Below are 12,890 nucleotides of genomic sequence, written 5' to 3' on the forward strand. Positions count from 1 at the left end.
CTCCTCGACAGGCTGCTGCAGATCCTCTGTGTGACCGTTGAAGACCAACGGGCCGGTAGGGTGGCGTCTCCACCACATGCTCCCATGAACATAAACACATGCAACATCAAAAATTGACCTTGTGGCGAATTGAGTTAAGTTCACTTTTTGCAAAACCCAAATCATCTAATTTGTGCACAGTCCCATTAAGCTCCATGATTTCTAATTATCCTATTGACTTGGGAAAAACTTGCAACAAACAATCGTGTTCAATCTTAGCATTATTACCATTAGCATTGAACCATTTTCAACTTGACTTTCCAGCCTCATCCAGAAACACACACAAACTCACAACCCTTTCCTCTCCCGACCCAGTCCTTCTCTTTCCCCAAAAATGCAATGAGACATCACGGGCGGACATCGTGTTCCTGTTGGACGGCTCCTCCAGCATCAGCCCGGAGAGCTTCAAGGAGATGCTCCTCTTCCTCCAGAAGTTCATCCAGAACCTCGATGTGGGCGCGGACAAGGTGCGTGTGGGCGTGGCGCAGTACAGCGACCAGCCGTACAAGGAGTTCCTGCTGAAGGACCACATGGAAGAGGCCTCGCTGCTGGACCAGGTGAGCAAGATCGAGCACCGGAAGGGAGGCACCTTCACGGGCCAGGCCATCACCTTCCTCCAGCAGACCTTCTTCACCCCAGAGGGGGGCAGTCGCGCCGCACAGCGCGTGCCCCAGATCGCCGTGGTGATCACGGACGGGGGCTCGTCGGACGACGTGATCGAGCCAGCGCGGCAGCTGCGGCAGAAAGGGGTGATCGTGTTCGCCATCGACATCGGCAGGTCCAATTCAACGAACCTGCATGAGATCGCCAACCGACCGCACGAGCGCTTCCTGTTCAGCATCAACAGCTACCAGGCCCTCCAGCAGCTCCTCGACAGGCTGCTGCAGATCCTCTGTGTGACCGTTGAGGACCAACGGGCCGGTATGGTGGCATCTCCACCACATGCTCCCATGAACACAAACACAAACACACACACATGCAGGCATTCAGGTCCACACACACATTTATTTGAAACAAAATCGATAAGCAAACGTTAAAAACGAATGATATTTAACAATTAGTCACCGAAGGCAAAGTGAATAGTGGAGTTATTCCCCACTATTGACGGAGCCTGAGGTGAATAATGGTTTTAGTATATACTGAACATACTCTAACACTCCAAAAATTAAAAAGATAACACTTTGCTGGAATTTATTTGTTTTTATTAGTGTGACATGACAGACTTTTTGCGATGTAAACAATATCCTGAGATACCAAACCAATCAAATTGCGCCATCTTAGGAGGTTTACACGTAGCATATACTAAATATATATATGTAATGATTCTATCTTCAATACTACTCCTTTAATGCCGCCATTCTGTTTTACTCAATTTGTTCCTTCCCCAGCTTTGGTGCAAAAATTTTCCGACATCTACTTCCTGGTGGACAGTGGCCTGACCGCGGCCGACTTCAAGCTAACCCAGAACATGATGGTGCGCGTGGTTCAGCAGCTCAACGTGGGAGATAAGGCCCACCGCATCGGCCTGGCCCGGTACGGCCAGGAAACCAAGTTGGAATTTCTCCCTAATCAGCACAAGAACAAAAAGGAGGTGGTGGCCAGCATTAAGCGTCTCAGGGTGATCCAAGGCAGTCCCAATGCGCCGCGCAACCTGGGTGGCGCACTGAATTACACCGTCACTAACTTCTTCAGTACTGAGGCCGGGAGCCGTGAGCATCTGGGCTTCCGGCAGTTCCTTGTGGTCGCGTCCGGGGCCAACTCCAGCGACAGCATCTACCAACCGGCCCGCCGGGTGAAGTCCGAGGGGGTGACGGTGATGGGCATTGGCCTCGGCTCGGGCATGACGGACCAGATGAAGACAGTGGCAAGTGCCCCATACGTTTACCAGTCTGCCAACATCGTGCCCATGCTGAAGGCAGCGTTTGAGACTGAGGAAGAGCATATGGGCGTAGTTGAGGGTGAGGATCATCAATGACTGACTTGGGATTTTGGTCAGTGTAATCAATGTTCTGTTATATATTGAGTTACTACTGTATTGGGAATTGGTTGATTATTCCAAATTATAAAACATAGTCCTAACCCCCTCATTTATTTTGCAGATTGTGTAGCTTCCAGAGTAGCCGATGTTGTGTTCATTGTGGACGAATCGGAAAGAATCGAAGCTGCTGACTTTCAGTTGGTGCTCTCTTTCCTGCACAATATGGTGGAAAGCCTTGACGTCCAGACAAACAGAGTACGGGTTGGCATAGTCACGTACAGCGACAATCCTGCAGTCCAGGTCTACCTCGATACCTTCGATAACAAGAATGAGATCCTCCAGTTCATCAAGATTTTGCACTACCATGGAGGAGGGAACAAAACAGGCCTTGCGCTGAAGTTTGCTCGCGAGAACGTCTTTGTCAAACAGCGAGGAGGACGGAAAAGCCAAGGCGTCCAGCAGGTTGCAGTGGTTATCACTTATGGAAAATCTCAGGATGAGGTGGAAAAGGAGGCGGCAGACCTGCGTCGTGATGGGGTCACCATCTACGCCATCGGAATCAAAGATGCGGACGAGACCCAGCTGGTGCAGATTGCATCGCACCCTTCGACCAAGCATGTGTACAATGTCGACAGTTTTGTCAGGCTGAAGACCTTGCAGAAGAGCCTGGAGAAGACCATGTGCCACAACATCTTCCGTCAGGCCATTGCACTCAATGAGAGAAGAACTGACATCAAAGAAGGTTTGGGTCTGATGCAATTGCAATTTAGGAGTTGTTTTTGTTGGGTATGGAGCCTAGGACCTTTCAGATGAGAACTCACTACACCAGAAATACAGATCTATTCTAAAACATTATTTGTTTTATTTCTCCAGGTTGCATGCAAACAGATGAGGCCGACATATTCTTTTTGATCGACCAATCAGGAAGTATTCAGCCCGACGACTTCAATTACATGAAGAAATTCGTCATTGACTTCCTGAACACCTACCACATCGGCCCGGACCATATCCGTGTTGGGTGTGTCAAATATGCAGACTCGCCCACGTTAGAGTTCGACCTGACTACTTACACTGACAGCAAAACCCTGGAGAATGCGGTGGAGAGAATCGATCAAGTTGGCGGCGGTACCGAGACCGGACGTGGCCTGTCCTTCATGGCGCCCCTGTTTGAGAGAGCCATGAAAACTCGAGGGCACAAAGTCCCTGAGCACCTCATTGTCATCACGGACGGGAAGTCGATGGACAAGGTCCAACTTCCCGCAGTGGAGCTGAGAACCCAGGGCGTCAACATCTATGCAATCGGAGTGAAAGAAGCAGTTGAGACAGAGCTGCGGGAGATCGCTGGAAGCCCACAGAATACCTTCTTGGTGAATAATTTTGATGCCCTTAAAATTATCAAGGACGACATTATCACTGAAATCTGTTCAGCAGATGGTAAGCACATTTCTTTCCATGTTATTCCATTGTACTGCAACTCAACCATTGGTTGAATATGTACAGGTTCAATGTGTAAGAGTACTTATTTTGTTTTTTTCTTGTTCCTATTTCTCACATTGGTAATATTAAAAGAAGAAGGGCTTACATTGAATGTGTTTCTTGTCCACAGCCTGCAAGGACATTCCAAGGGATCTCCTGTTCTTGATCGACAGCTCTGGAAGCATCGGATCAGAAGACTACCAGAAGATGAAGGACTTCATGAAAGCTATGATTGGCAAGTCTCAGATTGAAAAGGAAATAGTGCATGTGGGAGTCATGCAGTTCAGCACCAGCCAGACGATGGTGTTCCAGCTTAATGACTTCCATGACAAAGGAGAAATGTTGAAAGCTATTGACAAAATGCAGCAGCTTGGCGGAGGCACGTACACGGGCCAGGCCCTGACCGAAGTCTCCCCATACTTTGACCTTGCCAGCGGGGGTCGTCCGGGGATAAGACAGAACCTGATTGTGATCACTGATGGCGAGTCCCAGGATCAGGTGAAGGGGCCGGCTGAGGTGTTGAGGCAAAAGGGTGTGACCATCTTCTCCATCGGGGTGGTCAACGCCAACACCACACAGCTTCTGGAGATCAGTGGCTCTGACGACCATGTGTTCACTCAGAGGAACTTTGATGCCCTGAAGGACTTGGAGAGGGAGCTGAATCTGCGTCTCTGTGAGAGAGGTAAGACAACGCTAGGGTTGATGCTGTATAAACTGGTAGGAATTGCACTTGCATATTATACTCCAGTAAATAAGCAAATCTATCGCAGGGAAAACATTTGCATTCATTTATATTTACAGTCAATTGTACTATTAAATTAGAGTTTGAAATGTTAAAGCACTTTTTCATCGTCAGTTGGGTAGGTATTGCAGTTAGTCAATATTTTCAAGACCTTACAATACTACACAAGGTCCACATATTTCCTTGCCTTATCCTGAATGTCTTCTGTCTCTTGCTTTAGAGTGCCAGAAGACTCAGATGGCAGACATCATCTTCTTGGTCGATGGCTCCACTAGCATCAGCGACGGCAATTTCTCAGCCATGCTGAATTTCATGCAGTCTGTCGTGAACTTGACCACCGTCGGCGAGAAGATGACGCGTTTTGGCGTCATCCTCTACTCCAACGAAACCGAATCCAAATTCAACCTCAAAGAGTATTTCTCCAAGAGCGAGGTGTTGAAGGCCATCCAGGCGCTCAAGTCCCCGACCGGAAATACCTACACAGGCAAGGCCTTGAAATACACCCTACAGTTCTTTGATGAGAAGTACGGCGGCCGCCAAGCCGCAGAGGTGCCCCAGATCCTGATGGTGATCACAGACGGTGAGGCCACCGACCGATACGACCTGAAGGCTCCATCCGAGGCGCTGCGTGAGAAGGGCATCAGCGTGTTCAGCATCGGAGTGAAGGGTGCCAACAAGACTGAGCTGGTGATCATGGCCGGGGAACCCTCCAGGGTCTTCTTCGTTGACAACTTTGACGCCCTGAAGACCCTCTACAAAAACATCTCCAGTGAGCTCTGCAGCACTACCATTCCTGGTAACTATCTTTCTGTCCGTCTGACTGTCATTAAATATCAAGGGTAATATATTCAAGAGCGTTGTACTGTAAAGTACAGAATAGAATACTGTAATAGTAGAGCATACAGTACAGTAAAACATAAGGTGAAGTAGGGTGTACTGTATACTGTACTACAGTGGCATACTTTCAACAGTATTGTCGAAAGTAGTGCATCAAATATTATATCGTACAGTAGAGCACTGAACCAGACCCTTAAGTCCTCCATGTGTTCCCAGGGTGTAAGAAGGAGAAAGCGGACCTGGTTCTGCTGGTCGACACGTCGGAGACCATCAGCGACAATGCCTTCAGCAACATGACGACCTTCATGACCGACCTGATCGGCAGCTTCAAGATCAGCAAGGATCAGGTGCGCGTGGGCGTGGCCCAGTTCAGCACCGAGACGCAGAAGGAGTTCTACCTAAACCAGTTCCACACGGTGGAGGAGGTGACCAAGAAAATCCTGGATATGGTGCGGCAGAAGGAAGGAACCTGGGTCGGACGAGCGCTGAGATTCATCAAGAGTTACTTCGAGACGTCCACCGGGAGCCGCATCAGTAGCAGGGTCTCCCAGAACCTGGTGGTGATGATGGACGGGGAATCCAAGGACGACGTGGTGCAGGAGGCCGAGGTGCTCCGGGGGATGGGCATCCGGATCTTTGTCATTGGCGTCGGTGCCGTCAACCAGCTGGAGCTGAAGAAGATCACGGCCGACTCCGACCTTATCTTCACGGTCCAGGACTTCAGCGAACTGGCCCAGATCAAGCAGAAGGTGGTGGAAACCATCTGCGAAAAGCCTGGTTAGACTTAATCTGTTAATCGGTTTGTCCTTCTGTCCATCTGCCTGTATCTCTTGCACAGTATATTTTTTACTTCATTCGATTACGGTAAGTCTGTAAGGGCTCTTCCTCTCCCTCTCCCTCCCTTTCCCTCCCTCTTCCTCTCTCTCTCCCCCGCTCCCTCTCCCTTTCCCTCTCCCTCTCTCTCTCTCCCTCTCCCTCTCTCTCTCTCCCACTCCCTCTCTCTATCTCAGCCTGCAGTATCGATGTGGCCATTGGTTTTGACATGTCCCAGCGCTCCGGGTCCCAACTACTGGTCAGCGGGTTCCCCAAGCTCCGGGCGGCCCTGCCGGAGATCCTCCACCATGTGTCCACGCTCAAGGGCCTCTGCTGCGTCCAGAACATGCCGATCGAACCCAACGTCGCCTTCCGGTTGGTCAGCCATGACGGGCGTGTCCTGCACGACTTCAAATTTAAGCCGTTCAGCGAGGCGGTGGTGGACAAGGTCATGAACGTGAAGATGTCGGAAGACACCTTCTTCAACACGGCCCTGCTCACCTCCTTCCAGGAGAAGTTCAAGACCCAGTCCAATGCCGGCGCCAAGGTACAGCAGAAACCATCGGGAACACATGTAATGTTGTGAACTTCGCTGAGGTTATGTATAGTAGCATGAAATGTAATCTTCTTGTTGGGCATTCATTAACAATAAATCAATAAAAGGGGATTATAAAGGTACTGGGTTTGATGTTGAGGTTGTGTTGTAATAGCTCTCCTCTTTGTGCGACTAACAGATTTTTTCTCACACTCAACTAATTAGGCAGTGTTACTTTAGCCAACAGTTAGGGTCAGGGTTAAGGTTGCGTATTGAATGTGTCCTCCTCATTTTTTTTGTGTGTGTATGTGTGCATGCCAGGTACTCGTGGTCTTCACAGATGGTCTGGATGAAGATGTTATGAAGCTAGAGCATCAGTCTGAGCTGCTGCGTCTGTCTGGTTAGGCCAGGATGCACTTGGGACTTATACCTGACTTTATTCTCCCTAACACTCTTTTTTTCACATTAATGTTGACCTATTTTCCTTGCTATCTCTCTCTCTCTCTGTCTCTCTTTATATTTCTACCTATCTCTCTCACTGTGTCTGTATCCCTCTCCCTGTCGTTCCTGTCTGTCTCTACCTGTCTGTCTGCCTCTCTCTCCCTGTCATTCCTGTCTGTCTCTCCCTGTCTGTCTGCCTCTCTCTCCCTGTCTGTCTGCCTCTCTCTCCCTGTCTGTCTGCCTCTCTCTCCCTGTCTGTCTGCCTCTCTCACCCTGTCTGTCTGCCTCTCTCTCCCTGTCTGTCTCTCAGGGGTGAATGCCCTGCTGGCGGTGGCGCTGGACGGTGTGCGTGACTCCAGCCAGATCCAGATGGTGGAGTTCGGTCGAGGGTTCGGCTACAAGGTCCCCCTCAGCGTGGGCATGCAGAGCGTGGGCAGTACCTTGCTCAAACAGATCGTGAGTCCACCTTAACTAAACAATATTAAACAGATCGTAAGTCCACCGTTAAACTGAACTAAACAGATCGTGAGTCCACCTTGAACTAAACTATACTAAAGAGATCGGAATTCCACCGTAAAACTAAACTAAACAGATCGTAAGCCCACCTTAACTAAACTAGACTAAACAGATCGTCAGTCCGCCGTAAAACTAAACTATACTAACCAGATCGTAAGTCCACCTTAAACTAAGGTGGACTATACTGTCCACCTTAAAGTTGACAACACTTTTCCTTGGATTTGGGGTGTTATTTTGGGTCTCTGGTGCTCCCAAACGCATACAAACTTGGAAAAAAGTCTGTACATGATTTTTTGAGTGAGATACGCGTTTCTGAAAGTACCCCGCCTACAGTTACCAAATGAGCGAGTCAGTTTCGGCACCCCCTCCTACGTAGGAAGGGGGCATATTTGAATATTACCTCCAACTTCCTCACCCCCCTCCAATCAGACCATAGCTAGGATTTTGAGGACAAGCGGACGAGCGCTGGGCGGAGATGTTCGCGCATTTCAGAAGCAGGGATATTCCCTACAAAAAGAGATGACAAATTTTTCAGTTTGCCATGTGACTGCCTGGCAGGGAATCCGGCGGAGCTGCCGAACTGCCGCCGAAGCTCTGGCGGCAGTCTGGCAGCTCAGCTCCGGGAGTACAAACCCTTCTCCTCCATGTCGCGGTTCAACATGGACTTCAGAGAGTCAAGGCCAAGGTTCCTTTCCCCCAATTCTTCTCAACCATGGCCGAGATATCCCCCACTACGAGTCTTTACTTGTAGTGAAACTACCAGAAACGGCATACTCTGTCTCCTTTAACTAAACGATACTAACCAGATCGTAAGTCCACCTTAAACTATAAAATACTATACAGATCGTGAGTCCAACGTAAACTAAACTATACTAAACAGATCGTTAGTCCACCTTAAACTATACTATATTATACAGATCTAAGTCCACCTTAAACGAACTATACTAAACAGATCATAAGTCCACCTTGACTAAACTATACTAAATTGATCGTGAGTCCACCTTAAACCAAACTAAAAAGACCGTAAGTCCACCTTAGCTTAACAATACTAAACAGATTGTGAGTCCACCTTAAACCAAACTATACTAAAACGATCCTCAGTCCAACTTGAACTAAACTATACTAAACAGATCATAAGTCCACCTTAACTAAATATACTGAACAGACCGTAATTTCATCCTTAAACTAAACTATACTAAAATAAAAGTATTCTTGCTCCACAACACTCTCTCTTTCTCCCGCTCTCTCTCTCTCTCCCGCTCTCTCTCTCTCTCTCTCTCTCTCTCTCTCTCTCTCTCTCTCTCTCTCTCTCTCTCTCTCTCTCTCTCTCTCTCTCTCTCTCTCTCTCTCTCTCTCTCTCTCTCTCTCTCTCTCTCTCTCTCTCGTCCAGGACGCCGTGGCCGAGCGAGAGTGCTGTGGTGTCATGTGTAAATGTTCGGGACATGAAGGAAGCCGAGGCTCGCGAGGATCCTCAGCTGCAAAGGTGAAAGGTCAACGCCAGAGATCTGGAAGCACTGGACAGACTTAACGATCAGCGTATGAACGCCTCACACGTCGATTGACAAGCTTAACGATCAACAGCACGCAGCTCGCAAATAGTACAGATTAACAAACACAAACAGCCAAATACAAAACACATTTGCATTGTGTGCACGGCGGCACATTAAATACCACAGCATGACGCCAACAGCAGTATGCCTCGCCACGCAGTCGAGCAATAAACATAAACATACAAAACATTTGCAACATTGCATCATGTGCTCGGCACAAATACCAGTAACAAACAGCATCACCACAAGTCAGGTTAGTTGAATTTCAGTTTGATCTGCCTTTGTTTACCATCGGCTCAACTACTACTTGGAGATGGATAACTTAATTATAAACAGGCCTAATTATGTTAGTGAGAGTGACAAATCTCTTCCAATTACACTCCAAATACGAATGAGATGGGAATATTTTTGACATTTTTTTGAAAAACAAAACAAAGAGGTATTCGCAAGGACAGCTACGGTGTCTGGTCCTGATTTCTAACAGCTGGCGTAGCCACGTCAACAAGCGACGCATTCGGCTGATGGTCACCAGTTAACACGGTCACGAGTTGAACTGAAACACCAGATACACCAAGTGCCACCGCAATGTCGCAACATGCTTTCTTCTTGCTGTCCCTGTTGCTATACCCCTTACTGCCAACGTCGTAAAGGACAGGTTGCTCCTCCAGCAAGCGAATTAAATTCTCCTCCCTCTCCTCTGACCAGAAGTCTGTATCTTCGTATATTTGTACACTGGAGTGGACAGTACGGTACCGGGCGGAGTAAGGCCGTGACGTACAAGTTGTTCTGTGCTGTGATTGGCTGAAGAGAAATTGGTAAATCGCCGCGTTCTAAAACTGGACCTTGCGATTTGACATGTTCAATCTCTGGCGACTCCTTGCAACTCCTTGCGACTCCTTGCAACGACCAGTTCACACCGCCCCTGCGACGTTCTAAAACCGTCTCGTTGCAAGTCGTTGCAAGGCGAATCTTTGGTCAGAACTGGGCTTAGGGTTTTGTGCCGGTCAAATCCAAGGGGCCGAGGGGCCTCACTTTTTCTCCCACCGCTTCCACTCTCACATCGGCTGGGAACAAAGGTGTGTTGAGTTCTGTCAGCAGCTGGGAAATGTTTTCATTTGCTTTGCTTATCACCTGCACTGTGGCCACATGGTCCATCGTTGGTCAAGTAGATGTTTTAGCGTCTCCCCTTTATAATGAACAGCGACTGCGGGAACTTATAAAACAGGTTACACACACTAAAGAAATCTACGACAGGCTGCTCTGGGGACATTTCCTGCACCACCACCACCAAATGGAGCTGATGATTGAAGCAGTGGACGTATGGTATTTCTCTCCAGTTCCTCCTGGAGGAGTTTCTGTACTCCACCATGTTTGCCCCCCATCACGGAGGCCCCGTCATACACTTGGCTCAGTATTTTGTCGGTGCTCAATCCAGCCTTAGTAAACTAGGAGATAACGGTTTGTGTGAGAGTCCTAGCATCCCCGTCCTCTGCAGTGGCTATTGTCAAGAGCCGTTCTTTATCTCATTGTTGTTTGCATCAATAAACCGAAGAACAATTTAGATATTTTCCCGGCCGGTAGGATCCCTTGTTCCATCAACTTTGATGGAATAAAACGCATCCCCCACCTCTTCAACAGTATGCTCCGTCACTAAGGTGCTCATCAATTCTTTGATTCCGTTCTGTATGTCATGAGAGGTGTAGGTGGCCTTGCGGGGAATAGTTTCCATTATTTTGGCCATCTCTGCGTCTTTCTGTAAGGTATGCTCAAACAGCGACAGGAACAGCACACTGCCTGACTCTGACAGGCTTTCGACTGAATCGTGGTCCTCTCTGAAATGGAGTTGATCGACAGCTAAAAATGCAATCATATCGACAATAGTAGACACGTAGAAACGGCTCTGAGCAAGCTGATCTGTGCGTACTTATTTCCTGACTTCTTGCCTCTCACATCCGTCTCTCCCTTCACAAAGTCTCGCAGAATATGTGTTCTTTTGATGCAGCATGTTTGAGCAGTCTGCATACTGGGCTAACGTATAACGCCGTCATTGCACTTGAACGTTCCCGCGTGTGATGCATTCTGAATATTGATAGGTTTACATGTATGTCAATCACATAGTCTCTATTTTGTACACATTTTTTATTTATTTTAACAATTCATTTTTGAGATTTGACATAGTATCTGACACCATATAGATCTTAGCATAAAAAACTCAAATAACGGTTTTTTTCTGGCTCGTCCTTGGTGCCGGGACTGCACATCGATCGACTGACGTAACGATCAACGTTTGAACGCCTCACTCGTGTGGTACATGAAGTTAAGCTAACACGGATGACTGAAGCACATGACGTCAAACAGACTGTGTTTGTGTGTGTGTGTGTGTGTGTGTGTGTGTGTGTGTGTGTGTGTGTGTGTGTGTGTGTGTGTGTGTGTGTGTGTGTGTGTGTTTTCAGGGTGTTCCCGGACCTAAAGGTCATCCAGGATTCCCAGGAGAGGAAGGGACTGCCGTGAGTTTTATGTTTCCTAATATAATTATCGGTTTATTGAAATACAATTGTATAAAAATCAAACTAAAGAGCATGCACAAACATGACCATACATACAAGTCCATATAAAACATGTACTTTATGACGGTCATTAACATATGCTCACAGTCATACATACTCTCAGAGCCTGTATCAGCTTTTCTTTATTTTCTGCTTTCCGTTGGTGTCGAATACAACTGCAAGCAAAACACGTCTAACATCTCCCATTAGCCTCGGGGCGAGGTTTGGTTCAGCCTTTAAACAAGCTTTTCTTATCTCTCACTCCCTCGTTCTCTTGCTCGCTTGCTCTCTCTCTTTTGCTCTCTTTCCTGCAGGGCGATCGAGGCCATCCCGGGCCCTCAGGGGTCCGAGGGACCCAGGGATGCCCAGGGACCAGGGGACAGAAGGTGAACACACAGCCTAGATGGACAGACAGACGGACCACAGCACCACTTATCCTGCTACTTTCACCACTACAGCTATACTACATCTAACCCCACAACTACTATTCATAGACAGACACATAGAAGTATTTCTACTCACAATAAAAGCAGTAGACTTGAGTTTTGATCGTTCTGTGGACCTTTGAATGACAGCGGTAGTTGGCAAAGTGTGTGTTTAATTGTGTTCTATGTTGTATGATTAACAGGGAATTCGGGGTCACCATGGCAACAAGGTGAGTGTCTGAACCTTCAGGAAACCGTTCTTTAGTCCAGGAAGTGAAGTCAGGGATTGGGTATCACGGAGGAATGTTGGGACAGAACTCTGAGAGGAGGAGGTAAGGAGCTGAGAGGAGGAGGTGAGAGGAGAAGGAGCTGAGAGGAGAAGGAGCTGAGAGGAGAAGGAGGTGAGAGTAGGTGAGACGAGGAGGAGGTGAAAGGAGGTCTGATTCATTTTTACTCCTTCAGGGTGAAGAGGGTGATTTTGGAATGGATGGAGTCGACGGAGAGCAGGTAACCAGCTAGCTTCATCTACATCATTTTACCTGTGAAAAACACCACCTGTCATATTTAATGTGCTAAAGTTTGTGTGTGCATCCTCAGGGTGAAGCAGGCTTGAAGGGAGCTTTAGGAGACAGAGGACGTCCGGGAAATGCGGTAAACGGCTTTCTTTTTTTTTGTTAATCAGTCATGTAACAGGCTTACAATGACGGTCAGATAGATGTCATTCAGGAGCAGGTAGAGGTTAGGGCATGTGATGTCATGATGATGTTGTGTGAACTTTGACCCATGTTATCGTCTCCAGGGCAACACAGGGATCCGAGGAGAGGGAGGAGATGAAGGACAGCGAGGACTCAGAGGAGATCCGGTATTCTCTCCCTGTCTGTCTGTCTGTCTCTGTCTGTCTGTCTGTCTGTCTGTCTGTCTGTCTGTCTGTCTGTCTGTCTGTCTGTCTGTCTGTCTGTCTGTCTGTCTGTCTGTCTGTCTGTCTGTCTGTC

The 12,890-nt window shown here is 48.0% G+C and overlaps 1 protein-coding gene across 1 annotated transcript in view; it reads left to right on the plus strand.

Annotated features, from left to right (window-relative positions):
• LOC132467504 (collagen alpha-6(VI) chain-like) overlaps positions 1-12,890 on the plus strand; it is a 36,601-nt gene that overhangs the window by 4,320 nt on the left and 19,391 nt on the right. The window contains exons 3-20 of the mRNA XM_060064830.1: positions 1-55; positions 355-960; positions 1,428-1,997; positions 2,139-2,759; positions 2,891-3,451; positions 3,624-4,175; positions 4,456-5,031; positions 5,289-5,849; positions 6,083-6,432; positions 6,742-6,820; positions 7,172-7,317; positions 8,768-8,860; positions 11,381-11,434; positions 11,788-11,859; positions 12,102-12,128; positions 12,310-12,405; positions 12,496-12,549; positions 12,698-12,760. The exon at positions 1-55 is cut by the window's left edge and continues 551 nt beyond it. Of these exons, the coding sequence (XP_059920813.1) occupies positions 1-55; positions 355-960; positions 1,428-1,997; positions 2,139-2,759; positions 2,891-3,451; positions 3,624-4,175; positions 4,456-5,031; positions 5,289-5,849; positions 6,083-6,432; positions 6,742-6,820; positions 7,172-7,317; positions 8,768-8,860; positions 11,381-11,434; positions 11,788-11,859; positions 12,102-12,128; positions 12,310-12,405; positions 12,496-12,549; positions 12,698-12,760 (5,136 nt within the window). The remainder of the gene's footprint in view (positions 56-354; positions 961-1,427; positions 1,998-2,138; positions 2,760-2,890; positions 3,452-3,623; positions 4,176-4,455; positions 5,032-5,288; positions 5,850-6,082; positions 6,433-6,741; positions 6,821-7,171; positions 7,318-8,767; positions 8,861-11,380; positions 11,435-11,787; positions 11,860-12,101; positions 12,129-12,309; positions 12,406-12,495; positions 12,550-12,697; positions 12,761-12,890) is intronic.

Source organism: Gadus macrocephalus, chromosome 11 (assembly GCF_031168955.1).
Source record: "Gadus macrocephalus chromosome 11, ASM3116895v1".
In the NCBI taxonomy this organism is placed as follows: Eukaryota; Metazoa; Chordata; class Actinopteri; order Gadiformes; family Gadidae; genus Gadus; species Gadus macrocephalus.